Source organism: Vigna umbellata, chromosome 3 (assembly GCF_029865625.1).
Source record: "Vigna umbellata cultivar VRB3 chromosome 3, Vumbellata_1.0, whole genome shotgun sequence".
Classification (NCBI taxonomy): domain Eukaryota; kingdom Viridiplantae; phylum Streptophyta; class Magnoliopsida; order Fabales; family Fabaceae; genus Vigna; species Vigna umbellata.
The window spans coordinates 19,402-46,640 of NC_142167.1; the positions used below are offsets into that span (position 1 = coordinate 19,402).

Here is a 27,239-nt window from a genome sequence, read left to right on the forward strand (position 1 = left end):
TTTTCAACCTTTATTTTATATTATATAATATTTTCAATAATTGAATCTAATGGTATGATATAAAGATTTATTGGCAAGAGCTTATAAACAAAGAGTTAAAATTTAAAAAGAAAAGAAAAAAAAAAGCAAAGGTTCTTATAGAAAGTAAGTCAAATAATAAAGCGTTGACCTTTTTAAGATTATATTTAAGTAACTTCTTTTTGTGATTCTAATTGCTCTCTACACCTAAAGGTATATTAAAATTTATTAGTGTGAACATATGGATATTTTTTGAGATGATTTTGGTCTTTAATAACGAATTTGTTGAACATTTTATATTATATATATGGTTTAAGATAAAAAAAATATATATACTTTAACACACATAATCTTTTACATTTAACATTATCTTTTCTTATTTTTTAATTTTGTTTTTGAAAAATTATAAAATAAATTATTCTTTTAAAACATTTTTCCTTATTAAATGTGTTAAATAAATGTCAATATATGTCATGACATTCACTGTGACTCTCAGTGTTTGGCCTTAAAAATCATAAATTCTCAAGAATTGCCTTGATAGATATAAGTTATCTGATTGGGGTTACTTGGTTTCAAAAGTTACTTACATTTGCAAATATGTTATTTTTTGTTTAGTTCTTATAATTATATATTTTAGTTCTACACATAATTTTTCTTTTCGTGTTTATTCTCTATTAATATATTAATTATTTCAGTCTTTAAAATTACATTATTTTTCACTTTTGCATCAGTAATGTATTTATGATGGAAAATTTTCCAATTTGCCAGCATTTCGAACCCCATCTCAGATCACTGTTCCGATGTAGTTTTCCTCGTCCCAATCCATGAGTTATGAAGCTTGTCAAACATAAAAATTAAACAGTTTTGTTTGATTTGCTGTTGAAAAAGCGTTGAACATCAAGCCAACATTTTCTCCCTGTCAGATGAACATGAAAAGAGATGGTCTAAGTGCATGTTTAATTTGATGATTGAAATCGAGGATGTACTAAATCTTATGACCAAGAAGAGATGGTCTATAAAACACATGGCTTTGGGCAATCTCAATGCGGTCACGGGGATCATTCGTGGTCTCGTCTCTTAATGCTTGAAGAATGGCCTGGGTTGGATATTCCCTGCAGATCAAGGTCAAAAACCGTTGAAAAAGCTGGTTTAAATAATTGAATTCTGTTCATACATTTTTCCTTCATGCAAAGGTGAAAAATGAGGTAGCAAAATGTTACCTTGCTATCAGAATTCTGTATAACATCTTCAAGATGGGACAAAGCTCCACTGGGGCTACATGCTTGTTTTCTTCAGGATTTAGGACGTTTAAGCTGGAGTGACTAAGTAGCTCATAGAAGGCCCTAACAGCAGAAACTCCCTAACATGCAAACAAGGGTAATTATTGAACAGCAATGTCCAAACTTTAAGAAGAAAAAACAAGTTTTATTATATTCTTTTCTTGACTAAAATTTTACACATAAATAGAAAGGGCTGAAAAAGGGAAAACCATAAAATCTGGAATCTCCTCAATCAGCACATCTCAAGAATATTAAAAAGGGAAAAAAGTATTTCAACAATAAAATCTAAAAATAACTTCAGAACTTCGCTATTTTATAATTATTCTTTCCTAAAATAGAATAACAAGTATTTCTCCTAAAATCCGACACCTCCCTCCAGTCGGAGCATAGGTCTAACATGTCCAACTTGCTTACAAACAATTTAAAACTAGGCTTGGGAAGCCCTTTGGTGAAAACACCTGCTATTTGTTTCTTAGAGGTAACAAATGACAACCAAATAGCTCCAATCTTCTCCTTGATGAAGTGTGTCCGTCATGTTCTATGTGCTTTGTGCGATTATGCTGAACAGGATTTTGAACAATGATTATGGCAACTTTGTTGTCGCAGTACAACTTCCTTAACATTTGTATGGGCATCCGAGAAACTCTTGAAGAGTTATTTTCAGCAAAGCATATCACACGTCTCACTAGCCAAGCTCTACATTCTTGCTTCTGCAGAATTCCTTGCTACAACATATTGTTTCTTATTTTGCCAAGTCACCAGATTTTCTCAAACACAAGTACAATATCCTGAAGTGAATCTCCTATTAGTTACTAACCTATCCAATGTGCATGAGTATATACCTCTATATTTTGTTATGGAGTCTTCTGAAAGAGTAAACGCTTGCCTGGAGTAAATATCAAGTATCTAAGGATCTCATATACTGCTTCATGATGCCTTTGAGATGATGAATGTATAACTCTATATCTTTCCTTCTTATGTAAAGCTTTTGATTGGGGTCAATTGGAGTGTCTACTGGTCCACACCACTCATTCTTGCTTCCTTAAGAAGATCCAAGAACATACATCCCTTGTGACACCATAATCCTCTGTTTTAAATGAGTAACCTCCCTACCAAGAAAATACATAAAGGATCCTAGGTCCTTGTTTTCAAATGTTTATGACATGATGTCTTCAAGCAGTTCATTTCAAACACATACTCTCCTACTAGAATTATATCATCAGTTCATCAGTACTGTTAATATGGAGATCTTGTAAATGTTCGAAGAACATTGTGTGATCACCTTGTCGTTGTGCGTACCCATGACTTTGAAGTAAACTGAGTGAACTTCTCAAACCAAGCCCACTGTTTTAACCCATTACCAGCTTGCACACTATTGTGCCAAACTTCTCTCCATATCCTGGAGGGGCTTCCATATATACTCTTCCACTAAATCTCCATTGAGGAAGGCATTTTTGACATCTAATTGTCCTAGGGACCAGTCAAAAGTGGCTGCAAGAGATAAAAGAACTCACTCTAATGGAGTTTGGCTTAGCAACAGGGCTCAGAGTAATCAATGCCATATGTGAGTGCGTGAACCCTTTTGCTACTAGATGGGTCTTATATCGTTCTAGAGAACCATCTCAATCATACTTAATTGTAAACACCCATTTGCAATCTATAGTTGGCTACCCACCTGGTTGGTGAACTAGGACAATTAAGCAGTAAAACTTTATTTCCTCCACTGATAATCATCAGAAGATATTTCACATAAATAGAAGACTAAATGCTGAAAAAAAGAAATTAATAAAATCTGGAATCTCCTCTTTTGGCAGATCTCTAGGATATTAAAAAGGGAAAAAATCCTTCAAGAATAAAATCTGAATAATTTCAGGTCTTCCCTATAGTCTGAGGTAATAATTTCAGATCTTTGCTATTTTATAATTACTCTTTCCAAAAATAGAATAGCAAGTATTTATCCTAAAAAGCCGACAAAATCTTAGTTTATGAAGCAAGATTATTACATTTTCCCTTCACATATTTTCTTCTGTAAGTGCTTATAAAGATTGTCCAATAGAGCCTTAGTTCAAATTTAAATTTTATTCATTTTCAGTTCCTAGTTTTAACAAAAAAAACAAAGTATTTTGTCCCTCACAAGTCATGAAGGACTAGAAGCACGTGATTTTGCAATTAAGAATGGTTTTAAGGAAATTACATAAGATTTTATATTGTTATTACAATAGCAGTTGCGGTTTTATTGCAATCCTTGAAATTGCTGATGCGGCCACAAATCCTAGTCATAGACTGTTTTTTAAAACCTTGGAGATTATTATAAAGAAAATACAGTTATAGGGATCAAATGTATATGTATGACTAATGACTTTCTTCTTTCTTATCTGACAGCATGACAACCATTATCCCCAAGTCACAAACATGTTGAAATTTGAATGTACAAAATTTATACCTGAATCATCCCCTTGCCCTTGATATTGTCACCCATTTCAAGATTCAATTCCCCTTTGGCCAACTTCTGTCCATACCATGCATTACGACCTTTCAACAAAGTTACATAAGTATCAGCCAAAAGTGGCCCTGCAAGTTTCTCTGGTTCTTCTGCCAATAGATGAGTGATAAATATCATCTCTGAAGTACAGTGAGCAAAGTATACCGATTTGCTGGTGGCACTTTCATTTGTTAAAGCAGCAACCATTCCTATTAAATAGAAATATCATGAATACAGTTTATTAAATGTGATATGATACATCAAAAGAGGTTGCTCTACCTGGCGTAAAATTCATTCAAAGTTCAAAACATCAACACTCAAAAATATAAATAAACACCTAATATTTAGTCTCTAAGACCTCTCAAGTAATATTAGGCAAAGGTAAATACTCAAGAGTCAAGATGGCAGACAGTAGGAATCGGGAAATCTTCTAGTCAAAAAATTGCCACTGGTGTGATGCATCCACTATCTAATGAAAAGTATTTTTCTGGACATAAATTGTCTTCACAATGCTAAAAAGCACATGATGAATTGCCACTCTTACTTACATCTCTACCCCCCGATCCCCACCTTTGCAATACTCAAATCAAATAATAGCAATGCAAGCACGCACTATAACCAACGGGTAACCAACACAGACAAGATTTTCCCCTGATGCTCTGTCTCCTCAATAAAACCACAGCGGATATTATCTATTTCCTGCTTAAAGTAGCATTTAGGCACTGCTTCTATGAAGCTGTTATAGAAATGCAAGAAGAAAGTGATGAAATTACCAGCTCCAATAGCATATACATTTTTTAACCCACCCATGATTTCATGGGTAACAAGATCACCATTATCCCACACTATAAAATGAGGCTGCCTCAAAAACTTTGCCAACGGTTTCCTCCATTTTTCTGCTCCACATATCCGAGCATTAGCATATTCTTTGTTGAAAATTTCTGAGGCAATGTTGGGTCCTCCAAGATAAAGAATGTTCTCCAAGGGTACTCCAGCTGCAAATAAATCAGGCACCGATGGGAATTCGATTACAAAAATAAGCACTCCAGAAAAAATATCAAGATTTTCCCCACAGACAGAAATTTTTCTGCCCATTACAAGGTTCAATTACATAATCTTCTATTGAATGCCAAAAAAGTGACAATGAACAAAAATCAAATACTCAACGTATCAAGTATCATTTATGGATGTATATCAAGAGCAGAAATCACTTTTTAAATTTTATTAAACATAATCTCAGTATTTTGAGAGAACCAAGCAGATCTCTCAGTCTGTAGCTACAGGGCAAGCAGATCTGTTGTCTAATATCACAATATGCTATACCTCTAAACAGCTATTCAATTGCATATCCTAAAATGTGCTTCCTCATTTTCTTTTGCACAACAAATTACTTTCCCATTAACTAAGGATTCAATCCTTCAAATCATTGTTTTAAATACGGGACTGAACAGATCAATTCAACTAATGAGACCATGAACCAGCCGAATTTTTTATTAAGTAGCAGGAAAATCTACGAAGGAAAGTTGCAAAAAAAGGAAGAAAAACACAAGAATAAAGAAAAGAAGCAAGTGAGAGACAAAGATGTCCAGTTGTCACTGGGTCTTATGGTTCCCACATCATATTCAAATAAAGACTCAATATTCTCACCAAGCGTCTAAACATGGACAGAAGGGAAAACAAGAAAACAATTTCTTTATGAACATGGTCAGTTCATTTTTCATCAATAAATATGGGAATGCTGGTACTTTAGAGTGAAGTCACTCTATCAATAAAGCAGATAACAAAATAAATGTAAATGCATCTTACTTGCTCGATTGATCATTAGAGTGGGAGTTATAATCCGAGGCTCAGTGCCCAATTCAGCCTCTACACCTTTTGCCAAGGACACAATGACAGGGGCAGTGATTCTCTCTTTCCAGTACTTACTAATTTCCTCAAACACCTCTAGAGTTTCAGTTGATGGCAAGCCATTAATCACAATATCAGCATCCCACACAGCCTCCTGCAGGTTTGTCACAACCTTCAGAGGGCAAAGAGGGGTATCTATCATATTCAGGCAAAATCCATCTTTCAAAATCTCATCCGCATGAAGTGTTCTATCACCTAACCTAGCCTCAACATATTTCAAATACGCACACCTCCTAATGAGCCTCCTCAGTACATCCTCCTTTGAATTGATCACCTTGAACAAGTGTTCAGCCGTTGGCCTGTCAACAGCTCTTCCCGACCTTCTCCATATCCTTATCAGAACCTTTTCTCTTAAACTACCATAAGCTTCCTGCAACATAGCAATAAATACACTGCCCCAAGCACCAGCTCCAACGCCAACTATTCTTAATGGATCACCCTCCACTTTCCCAATAAGCTCACGTATCTCATCAACCTTCTCTTCTAAACTACCACCATTTACATTCAGAAGAGAAAAATTTGAATGTGCATTCGTAATGCTTCCAACCATCTTCCTTCCAAATATGACACCGACAAACACCTCAATGGTAACCCCACAAATTCTGACAGATTCGCCAACAAAATCTCTCTATTTTCTAATAATCCCCCAAATCCTAGTAAAAAACCTCATTCAAGATTGAGAGTTCGAACCTTTAACCTCAAATTCTAACAAAAATAAACAACCCACCAATCGCAGCATCGAGTAAAAAACACAGAACTACCTTACAAAATATTCAAGAATATCCAACTGGGTAATAATGGCATGATTAAGCGATTATATAACCCTCTATGAGCAACAACAACTGGTTTCTTTCACTTCTATCTCCACAACATGCACAAAGAAAGACAAGCAAGAAACCTCAAATCTAACAACTAGGTAAACCAATCGAAAGAGAAGTTAACAAAACAAACAAACAACGTGGGCGAGAACACCAATGCCTTGTCAATTTGGTTTTGCGTGAAATGGTGGAATTCAAAACGTGTTTTTGAGTGTCACTTTCTCTGGGAAGGGGATTAAGGAAACGCGGGGCGTTAGTCAACTTCCACAGAAAAAGGGCATGTTTGTCAAGCCAAAATAACTCCTATTTCACCATCTAAAAACTCAAGGATATGAAATTATTTTATTTTAAAAAAATTATTAATTAGTTAGCATATCAAAAGTAACTTAATTATTATTATTATTACTATATTCTAATCAAATTATTATTATTATTATTAATATATTCTAATCCTCATGAAAAATCTATCACCTTGAAGTAATTTCAAGAGATTCCAACAGAGAACACAAGGCCTAAGACATAGAGGAAACCTCACAGTTGGAGCCATGGAAGTGCGAGGCTTTAGTTACATAGAAAACTCACCTTGGGGGAAAACCTCAAGCAACTATCTTTGGAATGGAATTCTTAGTTGTTACACACAAGTTTAACGACTCTTAGTTTACAACTAACCCATTGGTTAGACAAGTGTGACCATTCATGGTATCTATTAGTCTATCTAATTAGACCCTTTAACTCCACTGAGTTAATTAACAAGTGTTTTACTTCACTTATGGATACAAACACAAAATGTTTTGAAATATTACAAGAACATAATGTTTAACTCTCTTCGAGAGGATTTGAAATCAATAAAAGATATTCTGAAAACTTGTAAAAGAACTTTTCAAAGATAAGTCTTAAGAGAAAGAATTTAAAGAGAAGTAATGTGAGCATATTGCAATTATATTTCTTTTTCTTCTTCTCTTCATGCAATCCTCTTTATATATACATATTTGAAAAAGATTCGTTAATAAGAGCTTTTTACTTTCTTCTAGGGATGTAGCCTTTAAGGCAAATTCAGAAGTTATGTTGCATCTTAGCATAACAATTATGTTGTGTGTACGGAAAGAAAAAAGTATGAATGAAACATTTATTGAATATCTTCCTATATTTTAACGTTGTTCTGATTTTGAGTAGACTTTTTGATAAAGGTGAAAATTTGCAAAGAAAAAGAGAGTACAACATAACACACAAAGGAGTACTAAAAAGTACATGCTTTAAAATGTTAGACGATCCTAAGTGTTTAGGCATGATTCGAATACTATCGTTTAATGTAGTATATTTGAGTAACATTATGTCGTTTAGAAAAACAAGTTACAACATTTATCGTTATTCTAAACTTGTGTTAGACGTTGTTTATATTAGACGATCTATTACAAAATCGTTTAACACTTGTCCTAGATGGTATAAAAAATTTGTTAGATGTTATTCTTGTTAGGCACTCTTATAGCGTTTAGAATACTTAAAGTGTAATGTTTAACACTTTTTATCTTTATTCTAGATAATTAAATGCTGTTTTGTTTAGACGTACGTTAAATTTCAAATCAAAGTTTGTTAATATGATCTTCTCTTAACAAATAACAATAAGAGAACTAAACTAAAATAATAATATAATATAGTAAAACAAATCTAAGAAAAATATATATAAAAAAATTAGAAAAGTAATTTAAATAATATATTTAAAATTATTAAAAAAAGTATTAGCACAATATAATATTAGTCTTAAAAAGTAAAACAAATGAAATAAATAAAATTAGATTGCTAGAACCAATTAGACATTCCTCATAAAACATTCAATTAAATTTGTATTTAATTTTTGGAACCTTAAAAGATATAGTAATTTACCTTTTGGTTTGTTTTTGCCTTTTTCTTTCACTTGTATGATTGATTTAGGACCATACATGGTTTGGTCAATTCAACTTACAAGTAATCTCTATGTACTTTTTTGTCCAAACTTAAATTCAAAATTAATAGAAGATTTAAATACATTAATTTAAAATAAATCAAGTATTACTTGAATATAAAAAACTTAAAATGTGAGATTAATAATAGATAGGCCCATCTCTTTAAGATAAAAATGTTCTAAAATATTATCTCTTATATTCAATATTCGAATCCTAGAATGACTTTACTAATTTTTATAACCAAAAATATATTTTTTAAAAGAATTGAAAAATTCATTTTTGTAAAAACTACTAATATTCTAAACATGTATGTATGATAGTGGTATAAGATATTAAATGATTTCTTGTGGGAGATGGGATTCCAGATGAACAGTTATGATAATTGTGTCTACACTTTGGAAAAGAAATAAAAGACTATGTTATTCTTGAGTTTTAATGTAGATGATATCACTATTTATAAACTAGTATACTTGAAGAAGGTAACTGAGAGGTTTAGGATGCATCAATCCTATCTTATGAATATAATTTTTTGGGTCATAGATATCTCCAATGCCAAAACACAATGTGTCCTGTGGAAAAAGAATTAACTTTAATGTCGTATTAAATGTTTCAAAAAGAGATTTTTTTTTTCTTAAAAGACCATAACATATGAAGAGATTTTCCTTATATCCTCTATAATAAATTGAAATATTGAACAAATAAGTTAATAAAGAAAAAAAACTGTACGAATATATTATATTGCAAACATAATATTTAGTTTATCTTAGCCTAATCAATTTATATCAACAATATTCAAGGAGGATATAAGATCAAAAATAAAATCTCATATTCGACCTTGATTGAAAATTTAAAACAATTTTATGATGAGCATGGATACCTAATAAGTATTTGGTTATATTTTTTAATATAATTTTATTTTTTAAAAGAGAGAAAGATAATAGTAATATTTTAATAAGAAAATGATTGGTTTATATTTTTAAGTGAAGAATTTGTTAAGGAGAAGTTATATCTGTGTATATTGACATTAAGTCTTATTTTACAGGACATTTGACATCATTTTTAATTCAAAATTTCAAACTAATAAATTTACGGATATTTCATCATATATAGTATTTAATTTTGTCTCTTTTATTTAAAATAAGATTTTGACTTATACTTAAATTATTCTTAACAGAAAAAAATTATTAAAAAATAAAATGAAAAACTAGTTATAATGATACGATTATGATTAATTGGATCCAACTCATGATCTCTCATATCTATTTAAAAAAAATGTTTTCCTTTCAAAACTATTTTTTGAAAATTTTGTTTCATTCTCAAATTAAATACATATTTTTTTCTATACTTTATAAAATTTATTTTAAAAAATATAGTTTGACACTCTTAATGATATAAAACAGTCCCTTTACAAGTTACTTTAATAATATATAAAAATAATATAAGTCAAATAATAAAAAGCACTAAAATATTAATTAAATAATCTTTTCATTAATAATCCAATTTTGATTGATGGTATTCGTCATTTATGTCACTTGTCATTGTTGTATTATAAAAATATCAAAATAAATTTTAATTTGTAAATTAATTTGACTTATTATAAGTTTGATTCAGGTTGAATTAAACAAAAAGGTTTTTTTTTTAAATATGAGTAAAACTTAACTCAATTCATTTAATCTATAAATTAAACAAATTGAAGTTAGGTTAAAAATGATTTAACTCATAATTTATTAACAACTCTTTCTTAATTTAAAAAGAAATTATATTAACTCAGTTTAAAAAGAATAAAAACTAAATTAAAAAAAATTAAATTTAATGACGAAAGTTGTTAAATCTCGGAAAACGCATCCCAAAACCCTCTGTTCAGACTCATTAAAAACGCACCCAAAATCCTCTGCGCAGACGCCAGGTGTCAAGCGTCGAAGATTCGAAAATCAGATAGTGGAATGCAGGTGTCAGCAGACGAGCGGACGTTCGTTTTAAACAAAACTAATTTTTTTGAAAACCGCGTCACACTCTCTGCATGCACTCATCTTCTCCAAAATCCTGATCTTTCGAATTCTCCTTCTTCTCTCTAAGAGTTTTATCTTCTCTCTAAAGAAACTCACCCTTTCTCTTCTCCGATCATCATTCAGAGACCATAGAAGCGTTTCCGGCGTCTCAAGCTTCACTTTGAACCGAACAGTTCTGGATTCTGAAACTGGTAAGTTTCTCGTCTTTATTTGTTCGTCCGTATGAACATGCAAGCCAAGCTCTGGTTGCATGCAGTCACCTTATCTGAACCAATCTTGGTTTTCTGTAACTTGTTTTAGTTGAAGAGTTTGGTTGAGCGTTGAGGGTAGAAGAAATCTTATTTCTGCTAACTGAGTTTAGTCTGAAGGACGTACGTTCACACTAGAGGTAAGGGAAGCTTATTTAATTTAATTTGATTGGTTTGCTGATGAACTGTCTGAACGTTCGTTTAGTTGACTGAATGATTTTGATGCATGATGGTTGATATGATTATATGGAATGAACGTTCGTTTATTGGATAAGATGAAATGAAATATGAATGAATTAGGTTATAATGTATGAAATATGTTAAACTTATATGATATGTGCTGTATGAGATATGAAATTGATTATGATAGGAATTTTATAAAGTTCTGAAGTTATGAAGTTATAAGTTAAGAAAAATGAGTTGGAATGTAAAAGATTCTGTATATGAGATTTCACTATGATAAAGTACGTTCGTCACTAAATGGTCATTGACCGTTCGGTTTTCCTGTTGAATATAGTTGAAATGAGATTCTTTCATTTGGAAAGAATTCTAGTTGAGGACGAACGCCCTCTGGTAATAATGCTATGTTTGAGCTTTCGGCCAAGCGTAGATGCCCCTGAGTGTTATGTGAGGAATTGAGAATCTTGTAAACATATAGTTGGATACTTAGTCATTCTTAAACCCTATCTCCATCATCTCGTATTATATTTATTACTATCAATATTTCTATTATGAGTTTAAATCAGTAATGGGTCTCAACCCAAGCTCTCGTAATGAGTGTGGCTCGGTCTTATACCGAACGCTCGTAATCGTTTTAATTTATTTAAACTTGATGAATCAGCGTTCGTTCAAATTCAGTAAATCCTTTTACCGTGTTCGGTCATTGACGGGCATTAGGTTCCTGTATATGATTGATTCTAAACTATGGTTATTTAACGTTCTGATGTGTCTACGTTCATTTGATCCGGCCTAGAGTCTTCGTACTTACTCTATTCTCTGAGTGAGGGTCTAAACTCACGAGAGTTAGTTCATTTAATTGATTCACAATGTCAATAACGTTCGTTACATTATATATATATTTTACCCAGGATAATTCTTGAATCTAAAAGTAATTCTCTTGGTCTTATTCTATTTTGGGGTTGGAGACCTATCTGTATCGTCTCAAGTGTTCGTCCTCGTTCTGGGTGAGAATTGAACGTTCAGTTTCTGGTGTCTTTATAAACCTTTGAACAAAGATGAATTTGAGAAAAGTGATAATGAAGGATGGAATTGAAAATGATTATGAATGAAATGATATGAAGTTGGACGAGCGTTCCGGGGAGGAACGACTCTTGGATGAATATTGATATTGTAAAGTATGAATGTGGACAAAGCTTAGCTGGCGATTCATCCTGATGTTCCGTGAGTACTCGTCCTCAAGTAGAGGGGAGTAGATCATGTGTGGGAACGGCAGGAGGTCCTAGTCCTTAGGGGTACTTTGGATGGAACGGACTAGCCTCGGGTGGCAGCTGATGAGAATTCTAGCTACTACATCACCCGGGTGCACGAACGTCGTAGCTACACAGAATTCATACAGTCCGGACAGTCGGTCTAGTATCAGGGTTTGATTAAATCGTTTATTGGAATGTGTTTGAATGTGCTTGCATATGAAAATGTATGTTATTACTTGAATTAAATTACATAAGCTTACCCTGTGTTTTTCCTTATGTTGTCCTGTCTGTACGTTCGTCTTGTCGTTGCAATGATCATCCGTGTGGATGTGAGCAGATGGAAGCGCGCTACTTGAAAAGGCGCTGGAAGAAGAAATTTTGGAAGATGCGAATCTAGGAGAAGTTGAAGTAAAGACCGAACCATAGAGCATTCGGTTTTGGAATTAGCAGTTTAGCATGAAGTGACCGTTCGGTCACTTCCTTTCCTTTTTGATTCTGACCGATCGGTACTTTGGCTTTTGTAAGCCGTTCGGTCATGTTTTCTTTATTTTAGTACAGTTTACTTTTGGAATTTATGTAAGGCCGTTCGGCCAAAACCGTACGCTTGAATAGTGTAAGACTGAACTGTTTTATTATTAAATATAATTATTCTATTATATGGTTTATTCCTATATTTTTGGGATGTTACGAAAGTACAAAAGGTTATCGTAATAATAGAACAAAAAACATATTAGTAATTACTTATATATTACAATTTAAATATATTTATATTATAATATAAATTCTCCTAGCTTCTTTATATTATGCACTTATATAATATAATCGGACTATATTTACAACTAATATAAGATTTTCCACAACGCATAAATACACAGAAAACTAAAAATAAATAAAAAAAGATTAAATAAGTTTCTATTACCTCCAAAAATTGATTTACATTAAAATCAGTATCACTAAATGATTTATTTTTAACATTGAATAAATACGATATGACCTCATACGTACTTACACTTTTTAGTGTAATAATGTTAATATTTTAACTATAAGAATATCATATTTTAATATATTTCATTTAACTGTGACATTTTAAGCGTTAAATTAAAAGTTTTGTATTATAATCATCAAACGACATATTTGTTAAAAGTTGGGATAAAAAACCAATAGGAGTGAAACTTGAGATATCAAAAACTTATTTAAATCTGTATAAATATATGCACACATGTATGCTACTTTAAAACTTTTTTTTTTCTTTTTTCACGTTATTAAAAGGTGGGTACGTCATGAGAAGGTTATTGATTTTTGAAAAATTTGTTGGCCTGGGGCAAGTATAGCCAAAGGGTCATAAAGTGATTTTCTTTGCTGGAAAATCTGCCACCGAGAACCAAAGTGCACCCTCCATGCTTCCTGTGTAGTGTAGTGTGGCAAGTATTGCTTTACTCCAAGATCAGCTCTTTCACAATACTCTAAGATTTTTTTGTTCTGACTCAGAATGTGTTCAAGCCCATCAGAACCATTGGAAGAGGGCACTGCAGAGGCAAGAAATGCCACCAAGTAGAAAATATCTTCTTCTGGTATAACAACAGAACTTCTGTTGTCCCATCTGCATAAAAAACAAACTAACAAACATTAATAAATGGGGCATGCATTCAACTGTAAATCATCATGTATCAAACATTTATAAGTAAAAATCATATAAGCTATGCATGCTTAATAAAACAAGTTTTTGTGTGATTACTTTGATTTATTTACTGGGTAGATAAGGACAGGGCCGTTGCTGGTTTCTGTTACGATGTTCCCAAAGACAACCTCTGCAAAATGGTGTATTTTGGTTTTGGGTATAAAAAGATTGAGCCATGGGTGGGGAACATCCCACAAGCCTTTTGAACGCAACTTGACCTCTGAGATATGCACCCTGTCTAGAAAATCTACATATGTGACTTCTGTTAGGAAAAGTGTTGATGGGATATGGTTCAAGTGGGACAAATGTTTCTCAACTTCCTGCAAAAGAAACCCAACACAGTTAGAGAGATGGTTTAGTTAAGTTTTTTCATTTGTTTATGTGTAATGTATTTTTCAAAAGTCGTAAAACAAAAAACTTTTTGTTTAGCTGTTGGTCCCTCACCTGATTCACCACAAGGGTTTCTTCCAGATTGTAGTATTTGGCCAATTCAAGGCAGAAGAGAGTTCTTCCATCTGACTTGAACTTGCTAGCTTGAACTGGGTCTTGTGGGTTGAAGGATGATCTCCAGTTATTTAGCAGACCGGTTCTGTTTATTATCACAAATCCTTCAACGTAATCAAAAGCTTTTTCTGCAAATATCAGTTTCTCTTGGTCTCTAGTGAATGCTGTGAAATCTGCATACAGCACCCTGATCCATTTTACCTGTTCAAAAACAGAAACGCTCCATGATCACAACAGGTACTTGCAAGTATATAATTAAAATACAAAGGACCTTGTTTCTTGTATTCTTGTCCTTGATGCATTACCATGGTAGGTGCAGGTTCCAGGAATATTCTTGCCTTTGTTATAATGCCAAACTGACCTAGCCCTCCAAGTACACTGTGAAAGAGGTCACCGTTCTGCTCCTCAGAACAGTTTACCACCTCTCCTGTTCCTGCAGTCATTTTACAGACCATCTTTTTCATTCATCCAAGAGAAAGCATATCTTTTGTTTAAAAAAACCTATTTACAACTTGAGACTTCCTACCTTGGCCAAGGCTAAGTCAAATAATGTATACTAGGGAATCATGTCAGTTTCAAGTGAATTATTAGTTCACAAAACACAAAAATAGTAGCTGTTGTTTTATGTGGAATATGTAGAGTATGTTTTATATGTTAACCCCCTTCAGACTCTTGACCTTGTTCTTATCTGCCACATGGTTTTATCAACACATATTTTTTTTCACTTAGTTACCAACCTGTAACAATCTCCAGCTTCTGAACATTACTTATCTGGGGACCATGCCTAAATGCCTGGCCACTTACACCAGCGTTGGATAAAGTGCCACCAACTGTGAGATGTAAGTAGTCTGTCCATGATCTTGGTGTCAATCCATACCTTAGTGTCTCATGCAAGATGTTAATCCACAGTTCTCCTCCCGAGACATCCACATAAGGAGATTCTCCTGCATACACCTTCATTTCTGGGACACCGAGTGACTCCATGTTGATCACAACTCCTCCATGAGACTGTGCCTGGCCCTGGAGTGAGTGGCCATGGCCTCTGGCTGCAACAGTGAGATGAGAAGCAGGCCCCAAGTTCCAGATATGCTTTATGGTGTCTGCAATGTCAGAAACTGATTTTGGATGCAGCACTGCCATAGGGTGAGACTGGTACCTGTTGCCAAAGTCCCTGGCTACATGTTTAAGGTCAGATTCTTCAAAACTGAAGTGTCCTTTCAAGGGAAGTGCTTTGAGTGAAGAGGGTATGCTGGAAATAGAGAAATTAAGCCTAATGGTTAAGCAACTGAGGAACAAAACCATGAGGCCTCTTATGAAGAGAATGTTGTATTCTCTGAGGAGGCTAAACGATGGATATCTCATTTTTCTGCACGAAGACATGGTGGTAGTTAAAGGGTTGAGGAGAAAGGGGGAAGAAAAACAAAAGGGGAAGTGATGAAGTGAAGAAAGAGGAGAGGGTTGAGGCAGAATTTATACAAGTTTGTAGGTGGCTGAGTCAACCTTTCAGTTATGAGAATCCGTATGAAGACTGATTACTTGGGAGGATTCCTTTTGGTTCTCCCTTTTGAGCTAGTTTGTTCAAAAGAGAAACCGAACCCATCATACTTAAGCCAACTTGAAGAGGAAAAGTGAAAACAAAGAGAGATCTCACAAATCTTCCCACTTTTCCAAACAGTTCCTACCACAACCCCATCTTTCCATTAAGGACAGACATGTTTCAAATTGTATGATCATTAACCAATTTAAGTATGCTCTATTTATTTTATTTTTCCCATTTAGGGAAATGAAATAAAAAAAAAAGTCCTTGGTTTTGTCTTGCCTATGAAAGGCTCTTGGTATGCCCATGCTGCTGTCTACCTCAGTATGTTGGGGTGGTGGTGACGGTGGTGGTGGTGAATCCATTACTGTCGGAGTGTAAACATCGAGTATCGGTGTTATTAAATTGAATGAGAAGGACTTGCGGGGTTGTATTAATACATTCAAGAGGGAGATATGACAGTGGTGGGGCAATTTTTGGTCCTTGTGACACGTGAAGATTGATTCATTTTGTGCTACTGATGAACCATGTAGGGTCTAGGGACTCTTCTTGGGCCCTCCTTTGTAGGCCAAGGTATTGGAAGAACAACAAATGGAAACAATGAAAGACTGCTACTAACATTCTGATGCAATGCTGCACCACTGCACCAATGCACCACTGCTGTTGCTGCTGATGTTATTTAGAATCTTTTGTACGAAGCTATTGGACAAGTTTTTAGTGGTTTTCTTGTCTATACCTTCCTTTTGTTATATTTGGATGCCACTGAATTACTCTGCTACTCGTACTCTTCTACCCTTTTATCATTTTCCATTGCAAGTTGTGTTTTTGGTCCAATCACAGATTTTACAGGTTCTTAGAGTGATGCATAGGATTGGAAAAACATGCATTGTTGAGTTCTGTCGTTGGAATTGTTTTTTGATCAGCAATGGGTTCCATGTGGTCCTGAAATTGGAAAGAAAACCTGCCTTGTTCTGTTGTGTGTGGGAATAGCCTCTAGGTAGCAGCATCTATGTTTCATTGAGGGGAAAACATAATCATGATACTTCTTAGTGTTTGTCTCTTTTTGTTTTCTTCTCCTTAATTAGTTGGATTACTATTTCTGTCTCCAGTCAATTAATTAGGATATTCTATTTCCTGCTTATGGATTCCACTTGTTCTCCTTTTATTGCTGACATTTATTTGGCTTTATTCTCTTTCTTTCTTTTTAATTGTAATTTTGGCCCCATTTTTTTAATTATCCTTGATTTTTTCCACTTATTAAAACCCTTATTTTAAAGAATAATATAAAGATAATCATGCTTAGAGACGTCAAATGAAGAATTATCTAAATTTTCAAATTATAAGATAGATCGTTTTAGTGTTGGATTAGATCATAATTGCTTTAATACGTGATCTTTCATTTAACTCCTATATCTCCACATCACAATATAAACATTACATGACAACAACCAATTGAAGAAGATCGCTTAAATAATTAATTTAGTACTTAGTTATATTTATTGTCATAAAATCTTAAGCTTTATTTAATGCTTATAAGATGTATTAGATTCTTCAAGTTTTTATCCCATTTTTTTTTATTAAAACAAGGTTAAATATGTTTTTAATCTCTTAACTTTCATGTCAAATTGAATTTTGTTTTTATTTTAAATTTTGAATTATTTTCTCAAATTTTATTAATGAATGAATATAATTATTGTGATTAAACGACATTAAAGATTTGCTAACATGGCAAATGGTGTTGTTATATATTAACATGTGCTAATGTGGACACACACATAGCAAAGTCATGTGTCACATCAACAAAATTTTAACGTCATCCAGTCACCATGATTAAATTCATTATTAATAGTTTGAGGATGAAAATTATTCAACGTTTGGCACAAAAATGAAATCTAATTTCGTATGAAAATTAAGGGACTTAAAATATATTTAATTCTAAAAAATATTTAAATTTTGGGTTAAATATGTTTTTAGTCCCTAAACTATTGGCCGTTTCTGGTTTTCGTCCCTCTTCCAAACTAAGGTACAATTTGGTCCTCATTCTTTAGAAAAACGTTCGTTTTAGTCCTCAAAATTTTGTTTTTAGTCATCGTTTTAGTCCTCAAAACGTTCGTTTTTTCGACTGAAACGAACGTTTTTTAAAGATTGAGGACTAAAGTGTACCTTACTTTGGAAGAGGGACGAAAACCAGAAATGACCAATAGTTTAGGGACTAAAAACATATTTAACCCTTAAATTTTTGAATGGATTGTATAATAGAAAAGAATATCTAATAACAAATTCATTAAGATATAAAAATCTATATACATGTATATGTGAAGTAGAACATATGTATCAATGTTTGTTTATACATGTTAGGTTTAATTATTCACATGGTCTTTATTTTCGTGGAAGAGTGTCAAGTTAGTTCCCATTTTTAAAAAAAATTTAATTACATCATAACTTTTGAAAAAGTATCTCAATTAATTTACCTTTTAAAAAAATTACGAATGGCATTAACGGCATGTCATGTGTCATTATGTGATTTTTTTTTATTTCTTAAATCTTGTAAAAACTTTGGTTACTATGTGTCAAATCCCTTAGTGTGATGCATGACGTGATATGATATTTCCACTTGTCAATGTTAATGTCAAATGTTATTATCTTGATTTCAATTTAGTTTTTATATAAGTCCCTTTGATTCAATTTAGTCTTAGTTTTTTCAAAATGGATCTTCTACAAATTGAGACAAAATTTATTATTTGTATAAATGTTATATTAATATTTTTATTAAAAATGAATTTTTAACATATTACATTATTGTATATTACTAACCCATGTTTTGTTAATCATGACTTTAACCACTAAATTTTAATATAAATATTAATATAACATTTATACAGTAATAAATTTAGTTTCAATTAAAAAAAAATCAAAATTATTATTTATATAAACGGTATTAATTAATTTATTCTTATAATAAACATGTATTAGAGTTAATCGTGTAAAAAAAACATCAATTAGCATGAATTAATAATATATAATATGTTAAAAAATTATTTGTAATAAAAATATCATTATAACATTTGTACAAATATAAATTTTGTGTCAATTGGAAGAGTATAAATTTTGTATCAATTTGGAGAGTGACAACATTTTTCTATTTTGAAAAGATTAGATGAATCATAAAGACATACACAAAAACTAAATTAAAATGAGGACAATGACACTTGACATTGATACATGAGAGTATCTTGTCACATGATATTGGTAATGTCACATGTCACACGAAAGACTTAACACTGTGACAATAAATATTTTTATAATATTTTTTTAAAAAAATTAAAAATTAAAAAGAATACGTATTGACCATGACGTTAATGTCATTAATAATTTAAAAAAAAAACTAATTAAAACTACTTTTCAAAAGTTAATTAGAACACAATTATAAAAAAATTTAAAGGTAAAAATTACACTCCTCTACTAAAGTGAAGACCGTCCAAGTTTGTGTTGGAGTATTAGAAGAAAAGAAGAGAGTGAATATAATGAGTGGCCTAGTAAACATAAGACAATGTATGTGTTTAATGCATATCAAACAACATAGTGTCCATAGAAACAAAAGTTGAACAAGTTATAACTTTCTTCTCGTTTTTCATTAGTAACAGAGAGCTAGAAAGATTTTGGAATTGTAGTTGCAACATGATAATGGTATATATGTTGTAATAATGTTAGGTTTTTTCTCGTTATTTTGTCAGCTTTTATATAATAAGAAGATATCGGTGTTCGATCTGGATGGACGTTCGGTTCATGAATGAAGAGGACTGGACGGTACATATAACAAGAAGATATCGGTGGTTAAATAATTAATGATAGCTTTTATAAGTTCTGCCAGAAACACTTGTTATGTAGCAAAGGTAGAAGCTACCAAATCAATGCATTTTGACATTGGTGAAGGGTCTATTTAACCATGGTTTTCGAGAATCTATGAGGGTTGCCAATGGTGGGGCACTTTTCACAAGATTCTTATGAGATTATCTCAGGATAGTACAGTATAGTAGTAACTCATCTTTATTATGTCGGTTGGATAATCATTCCTTCTCATATATGTGTGACTATCTATCTACATATACTTTTTCTAATATTCGTTATACACTTTTTTTACTATTATATATATATATATATATATATATATATATATATATATATATATATATATATAGATATAGATACATGTACATGGGTTGTTTATTAGTACAAAATAGATTTATCATGTCTATTCAGAAAAAAAAAATGTGTTGAAAATTTGATAAATAAAAGTTAGTTATTAAAATTTGTTGTTGATTAACATATTTAAATAAATATATTTATAAATAAATATAGATATATATATATATATATATATATATATATATATATATATATATATATTTCACTTTTACTTGCTAAACTCTTAATTTTTTTTTTCATATTGTTCAACCTTTTCACTTTTACGATAACGATATCTTTTCAACAACATGTACAATGAACTAATATTTTTTTATAGTTGAAGGATGTGCGTACTTTGTTATAAATAATAGGTTTTCTTATGAGAGTGAAATGCATAGTATTATATAAGAAGGAAGGTGTGAAAGAATGATACACTCTACCATGGAATAACTATTAATCTCACAAGCTTATAATATTATTCATTCAATATAAATAAATAAATTTTTTATTCTGTTATATAATGAGTATTTGTAAATTAGATATCATGATAACTATATTCATGTTATTAATAAACAAGTAATTAAAATATCGGTACACATCATATATAAATATCTAGTAAATATATTCATTTTAATATTCATGTACCTACAAATATTTGCGAGTATAATTTTTATTATTATTGCTATCTAATGTTTTAAAAAAGTTTGTACATATGACAATACATTGATTATGTATTTTCATTCTTCAAATATGTCAAGTGACAATTCATTAATCATGCAATTTTCATTTTTTTTTTCCTATATTGAGTCAATTTTGATTATGCAGTTTGATAGTTTAGTTATTTTGATCCGTTGTTAAGTTGTTGTCAATGTTCAACAAAGAAACATTGACGCTACAATATGATGCGTCACCTTCCTTTTTTTTATATATATATTTTTTTTTCATTTTTGTTTTATTTGGTTTTCCTTCTTTCCTTTTCTATTATGTATTTATTTATAAACGTTTATTTTTGGTTTTTATAATTATAATAGTTAAATAAAAATGTAAAGACAATAAAATAAAATAGAGATTTTTCTTTTTGTAATTTTAGACCCTTAAGTATTATTGTGCTCTGTTGAGTCCTAAAAGTACTAAATGTTACAAATGTGGACAAATCAAATGTATAATATTCTATAAAAAAATTAAATAACGGTAAAATTATAAGAATCAATAATGAATTTAAATAAAAATTAAAATTTTAAAAATATCCTATTATACATTAATTACTCTCTGAAGAGTTTAATTTTTATCGAATATAAATCATAATCCAACCCATATTTTACATATTTGAAGAATATGTAAATATTATAAATGATATTTTACATGAAGAGATTTGTCTTATTTCTCTCCTTTCTTAAACTTTAAAAACTTTTTCAAACAGCAACATAATGTCATAATTTCATGGAGGAGCAACTTAATTATTTCCTCATCAACTAACTATTGCTGGATTAGATACACTTTTTATTATGAAATAAAAAACACTTGCACTTTTACTAAAATATTGCATAAGTTTTTAATATTAGGGAACAATCATAATTGGATACAAAAATTAAATAATTAAATGATAATGGTTGTATGGCTTACTCATTTTTGACGGTTTCCATATTGGGAAGGATGGTGACAGTGGAATCAAATTCTCTTCATTAAAATATATATATATATATATATATATATATATATATATATATATATATATATATATATATATATATATATATATATATTCAATATTTTGATAAATTTTGTTGAGAAAGATTTATTTGGAATATTCAATGATTATTACTTTGAGTCGTTCTCAAGATAAATTTTCGATTTTGATATACTAATAGTTTTTTTGAGTTAAATCTATTAAGACAGTTAACAAAAATCAAACTTCAATTAAATTTGCATAAAATATATTTTCAACTTAAAATCATAGATTTTTTTTTATATATTATTATTTTTACTTAACATAAAACTTAGACACACATATAAATTTTAATATAATAATAATAATAATAATAATAATAATAATAATAATAATAATAATAAAGTTTGATTAATTAGTATGACAGTGACATAATCATGATATGTGAAACCAACCAACATCATAAAACAACTTTCTGTTCATGCAGATGCCCCAGCCAAGATTCAGGTTTTAAATAATATTTTAGTGGTGTTATAATCAATCAGATGGTTGGAGTATCACTATTTTTTAAATAAACTTTTGCTATATCATAATTGAGATTTACATTTTAGCATGCTTTATATTTATATTTAATATTAGATAAATTTATTAATTTTAATTTTATAGTAAGTTAATTATTCTTCATTTGTCTATGTTGACTTATAAATTATTTCATTCGTATCCACAGCTGTTAAATATTGGACATAAATATAATATTAAGAAATTTTTTAAATCATACTGATGAATAAGTTATGAAATATAAAAAACGACAATTTAATATTTGTGTGAGTGTGCATTCTGACTAATGATAATGTGAAATGTAAACCAAAGTAACAGTGTTGTCAATTATGGTGAAAGACCTAATTGATGGGCTGTTTTCTAGAAGGAGACCGACCATTAATAAATAAAAGAAGGCACAAACTGTTGTTAGCTCAGCTAATTATCATAATTAAAAAAGTGGTACCCACCTTATGAAGAGCAGAAACCTTTGACAGTATAAAAAAATTAGAATTTTCACACTTTGAGATGTTGCATCTTTCTTTCGTAACTATGGTTAGTTTCGTACGTACATACATGCAAACAGAATATACCATTTTTAGGGTGAAAAGGTGTATAGAATTAAAACCAAACTATATTATTGATCAAAATAATTTAGGCATATATTTTAATAATTGATTTCAAACTTAAATGTAGAATTCAGTTGCTTAGATAGAAAATGTTTTTTTAAGTAGTCTCATAAATTATTTTTGCAGTAGATCCATTTAGTCTATTTGAGTTAGGATATGTTATTGATAGATCTTGAACACGAATGAAATAACATCACTTTCAATATAAAAAAAATTAAGGTAATATTCAATTTTTTTTCTTTTTATTTGTTTGTATTAAGGGTTAGATATGTTTTTATTTCTTAATTTTTAATTTAAAATTAGTTTATTTTTAAAATTTTGAACCAATTTAGTCTTCTATCTTTAGAATAGTGTAAATTTGATTCTTTTAATCAAATTTTGTTAAATTTATTTGATATTTTAATTGTGTTTCTTAGCTAATATTAAAGCGCAAATATATCAAACAGTATAAATACCTTAAATGTTATGGTATTTGAAACATCAAATAAATTTAGTTAAAAGAGTTAAATATACACGTTTCTAAAGTTTGAAAACTATATTTAGTCAAAATTTTAAAGAAACTAATTTCAATTTTCATTGAAAATTAAGAGACTGAAAACATATTTATTCCTTTTATTAAATGCATTATTCTAACTTATACTTGATTTATTCTCAAAACTATGACTTTATTGGATTACACTCCCTTCAAGTAAAAACATTTCTCAATCACAAATATCCCATTAACAACCTTACTTCCACAACATGACACACTTAATACTATAAAAATAGAATTTTACAAATGTATTTCAAAATATAAATGTTGCATCTCGTCTACCATAAGACTCACTCCCCCTACAAAATGCTTGGTGTCACTAGCATTGACATATTTTGACTCTGCAAATTGGGGGATCTTCCACAAGCCATAGTTATTCTGAATGTTGATTTGTTGTTGGATATTTCTTCCACAAACCATGAGATTTTGGCCCGTTACAATATCCCTCCTCCATTTATAAATAATGTTTAATGCCTCCTTCAAACACACACTTTCAAACTCTAATTCTCTCTCACGTATTTTCTCTGTTATATTTATTTTATAATATCTTGGGTTATTTATTTAGTTTTTGAGAGTTCCTTCCTAATTTTAAGATCTTTGAAAATTTTGAGGAGTTTCTGTTGTATCTTGTGAAACTTTGATATGTACTTATTTTAATCATAACTCATGTACATTTTAGCACTTATAATATCTTGTTTGATTATGCTACAAAAACTGATATTTCACTTCCTTTTACTCATAATTTGCTAAAAGCATTTAGATAAGTGACAAGGGGATAAGTGATAAAATTTGTAAAATTAGTACACTTCTATCAAGTAAACACATTTCTTAATCACAAATATTCTATTAACGACCTTACTCATACTAATGTTTTCCACAACATGACACACGCGAGAAAGACGAAGATCAAAGATTCAATAGTGAAAGAATAAGATGCAACATTAATAATTTCACTAGATGAACTCTAATTTCGATAATTGCTTCTTCAATCCCTAAACTCTCACAATAAACCTACGAATTGAATCTCTAATTTTTTTCACAAAAAATTGTTTCATCAAATGTTCTCCGATTTTCTATTTTTAAAAATTCAAATTCCACATCACAGACTTTTTTATTAAGCTATGTCATTTTAAAACTTTAAAACAATATGTCTAGGTACTATTTATTTAACGTCATTTTTACCAAATTAACACAAAAACTGGATTATATCAATTTTTCAAAACTAAGAATCAAATTAGGATAAAAAATAATTGAGGAACCGATTTACGACTTTTAATCCAAATTTTGGAACCAATAGAATAATATAACTAATTATTTATTACAACACAATTTATTTAAATTTACATTTGAATGAAGATCAGATTTATTTACAGTAATATTTTATTAATTAATTTGATTTGGTTTGTAATTAAAAATTAAATATGTATCTAAGTTTATCTTTTAAAAATTCATTTTTAAATAATTTAATTCAAAATTAAAAAAGAAATATGAAAATTTCTTGCTTTCTGAATGTTTTTATACTTTAAAACAAAGATTAAAAAAACGGATAAAAGGTTGAAAAGCTAAGATGATCCGAATTTTGAATGTAGAGTAAAAAAAGTTTAGGAATAAATTAAAAAAATAAAAAATGAGTTGATGAGGATTGGGTAGTGAGGGATTGTTGAGTGACGAATGATAATATTGCAAATAGGATAAGAGCCCACCAAGCCGAACTTGAGTGGCTTAATCGCCACATAAGGTACTCTCCATCATCATCATCATCATCCCTTGGTGATTATAAAATTCCCCTTAGAGGGGTTGGTAGGACACATTTTTCATTTAGGATGCTAAACACCATTAGATTATAAATAATTTTTCTTATCATGTTCCCCATTCCTCTTTTTATTCCACTTTAATCAATGTCTCCTTGTCTCACCACCAATCATAAGACCCTATAATCCCTTATTACCCCATTTCATTCTTGTCCTTACTTTCAAAGTAAAACACAAAACTACCTATTCATTTCCCTTTCTAAAGCTCAAACACACCCATGTTGTCGTTCTTTCATTAGCTTCTTAATTAATAACCTAAAAATATCAACATGCACACTAACTCTTGCTTAATAATATACTAATCTCCTTCACATCTAGATCTTAAAAGAACAATGAAATCTAAACTTATTCTAATTTGATGCAACCGAAAGTGTACTCACTTTACACGTCTATAAGAAGAGCATCTTTTAAAGGGATAATTGAATAGATTAAATGTTTTCAATATCAGACATATGAACTTTTATCATCATCCCCATCATGTGCCTTGTGTCAAAGCTCCTCTCACACAATAACTGGTGTACCTTAGTATATGTCCAGAGAAACAACAATGTTTTGTCTTCTGCCACTGAAAGAGATTTCATGAATAAGTGATGAGAACGAGAATAAAGCATAAGACACAACAAGGGTGTCCAAATATAGAACACAAATAGATATTGTGAAACAGGACCACACTGAAAACGGACACAAGGTATAATATAGTACAGAGACATTCATTCAAAACCATTCTACATCCAAGTTGTGGTTCTCGCAGCATCTAGAATAAGATATTTGAAATATAAACCACCAATTCCTTGTAAAAATAAATAAAGAGTGTGTCTTGCTGAAGATTTAGTTGTAAAAATATCCACACAAATCTCGTTAAGATAAACTTTAACCTCACTCTAATATCATGTTAAGAAGTGAATTTTAAGCCTAATTCAACTCCCAAGAGCAGCTTGTAAGATGAAATTTGCATCCACTTATATACTATAAATTGGTCTTATCTGTAATTATCTGTAATTGACGTGAAACTTTCATCAAAAGTGAGTTTCAATCCACATTAAAATTAAATTTTTTCATGGGTTAATTTTTATTCGTGTTCTTTTATTATTGTCATTTTGACAAAATAGTTGCTGTGATAAATGGAGATTATAAATATTGAGGTTTGTTGATATTGTGTCTAACTTTCTAATTGTTTTTTAAATTTAAGTGGGTCAATGTGTTTTCCATAGATGAGATTGCTTAGCAAGCGGATTAAAATGAGTTGAGTAAAAAAAATGAGATTAACTTTTTTGAGAACCCTAAAATGAGGATGACTTTTGTCAGCTTATACTGTGTGTGGTATAGTTGTTGCACAAAAATTAGTTGAGAAGAAAATACAAACTAGAATACATTAATCTGTAAAAAAAATTATATAAATATCAAGATCTTATGAGGTTGATAATGAAGACAAAATGTTAATGATTGTTTTAGTTATGAGATAAATGTTAGCTTAAAAATTATGTTAAGATATATTTAACAAGTTTCTGCATAAACGTTTCTAGAGAAGACAAATCAGAAGAAAATACATCATATACATAATTTAAAAATAAAAAATTAGACAAAATATGAGAACTTTTCTACAAATGAGTTTATGGAGAAACTAATTCTATTTTTCTTCACAGTGCTCTAATTAAGGCTTAAACTAACATTATTAATATGTAACATAAGTTTTAGATTGAAACTAACTTTTAATTTTTATTTATTTATTTAGAGTAGAAAGGTCATTAGTCTAACTCCTTTTGGTCATTATAGTGTGTTTTTGAATATGCAAATATGCCGAAAAAACTAAACAGGAACATTCGAAATAATCCAGAAGATGAGGATATATATATATCTTTATACTTGTTGTCCTTACAAAAACAGGAGAGAAAAGAGATAACTTTGAACTTATCTTCCACATTCTCCCACTTGCAATTACCATACAGAAAGGTGTGGATTTGGACTACTAAAAGACTAGATAGCTAATGCAACAACTAGGGTGGCAAGAATTCAAGATAAAAAGGTAC

The 27,239-nt window shown here is 30.5% G+C and overlaps 2 protein-coding genes across 2 annotated transcripts; both read right to left on the reverse strand.

The window, feature by feature from the left end:
- Positions 1 to 866: 866 nt before the first annotated feature.
- On the reverse strand, positions 867 to 6,786 carry LOC124842494 (putative glycerol-3-phosphate dehydrogenase [NAD(+)] 1, cytosolic). The gene is made up of 5 exons (XM_047318995.2): positions 5,587 to 6,786; positions 4,554 to 4,775; positions 3,742 to 3,989; positions 1,239 to 1,378; positions 867 to 1,130 (listed from the first exon to the last, which is right to left on the reverse strand). The coding sequence occupies exons 1-5, from the start codon at positions 6,236 to 6,238 to the stop codon at positions 1,004 to 1,006; spliced, it is 1,389 nt and encodes a 462-aa protein (XP_047174951.1). The 5' UTR covers positions 6,239 to 6,786; the 3' UTR covers positions 867 to 1,003.
- Positions 6,787 to 13,023: 6,237 nt separating this feature from the next.
- LOC148201300 (cytokinin dehydrogenase 6-like) lies at positions 13,024 to 17,001 on the reverse strand. The gene is made up of 5 exons (XM_088110674.1): positions 15,053 to 17,001; positions 14,621 to 14,748; positions 14,256 to 14,516; positions 13,869 to 14,131; positions 13,024 to 13,733 (listed from the first exon to the last, which is right to left on the reverse strand). The coding sequence occupies exons 1-5, from the start codon at positions 15,693 to 15,695 to the stop codon at positions 13,412 to 13,414; spliced, it is 1,617 nt and encodes a 538-aa protein (XP_087966800.1). The 5' UTR covers positions 15,696 to 17,001; the 3' UTR covers positions 13,024 to 13,411.
- Positions 17,002 to 27,239: the final 10,238 nt, after the last annotated feature.

Bases quoted from the DNA above. Each gene is read 5' to 3' on its own strand.
- LOC124842494 (XM_047318995.2), bottom strand. From the start codon at position 6,238: ATGGTTGGAAGCATTACGAATGCACATTCAAATTTTTCTCTTCTGAAT. The intron at 4,776-5,586 runs GTAAGATGCATT...ATTTATTTGCAG, and splicing joins TCTAATGATCAATCGAGCAA to CTGGAGTACCCTTGGAGAAC. The intron at 3,990-4,553 runs GTAATTTCATCA...TCTATTTAATAG, and splicing joins TGTATATGCTATTGGAGCTG to GAATGGTTGCTGCTTTAACA.
- LOC148201300 (XM_088110674.1), bottom strand. From the start codon at position 15,695: ATGTCTTCGTGCAGAAAAATGAGATATCCATCGTTTAGCCTCCTCAGA. The intron at 14,132-14,255 runs GTGAGGGACCAA...TTTCTTTTGCAG, and splicing joins AAACCCTTGTGGTGAATCAG to GAAGTTGAGAAACATTTGTC. The intron at 13,734-13,868 runs GTAATCACACAA...TTTTTTATGCAG, and splicing joins TACCCAGTAAATAAATCAAA to ATGGGACAACAGAAGTTCTG.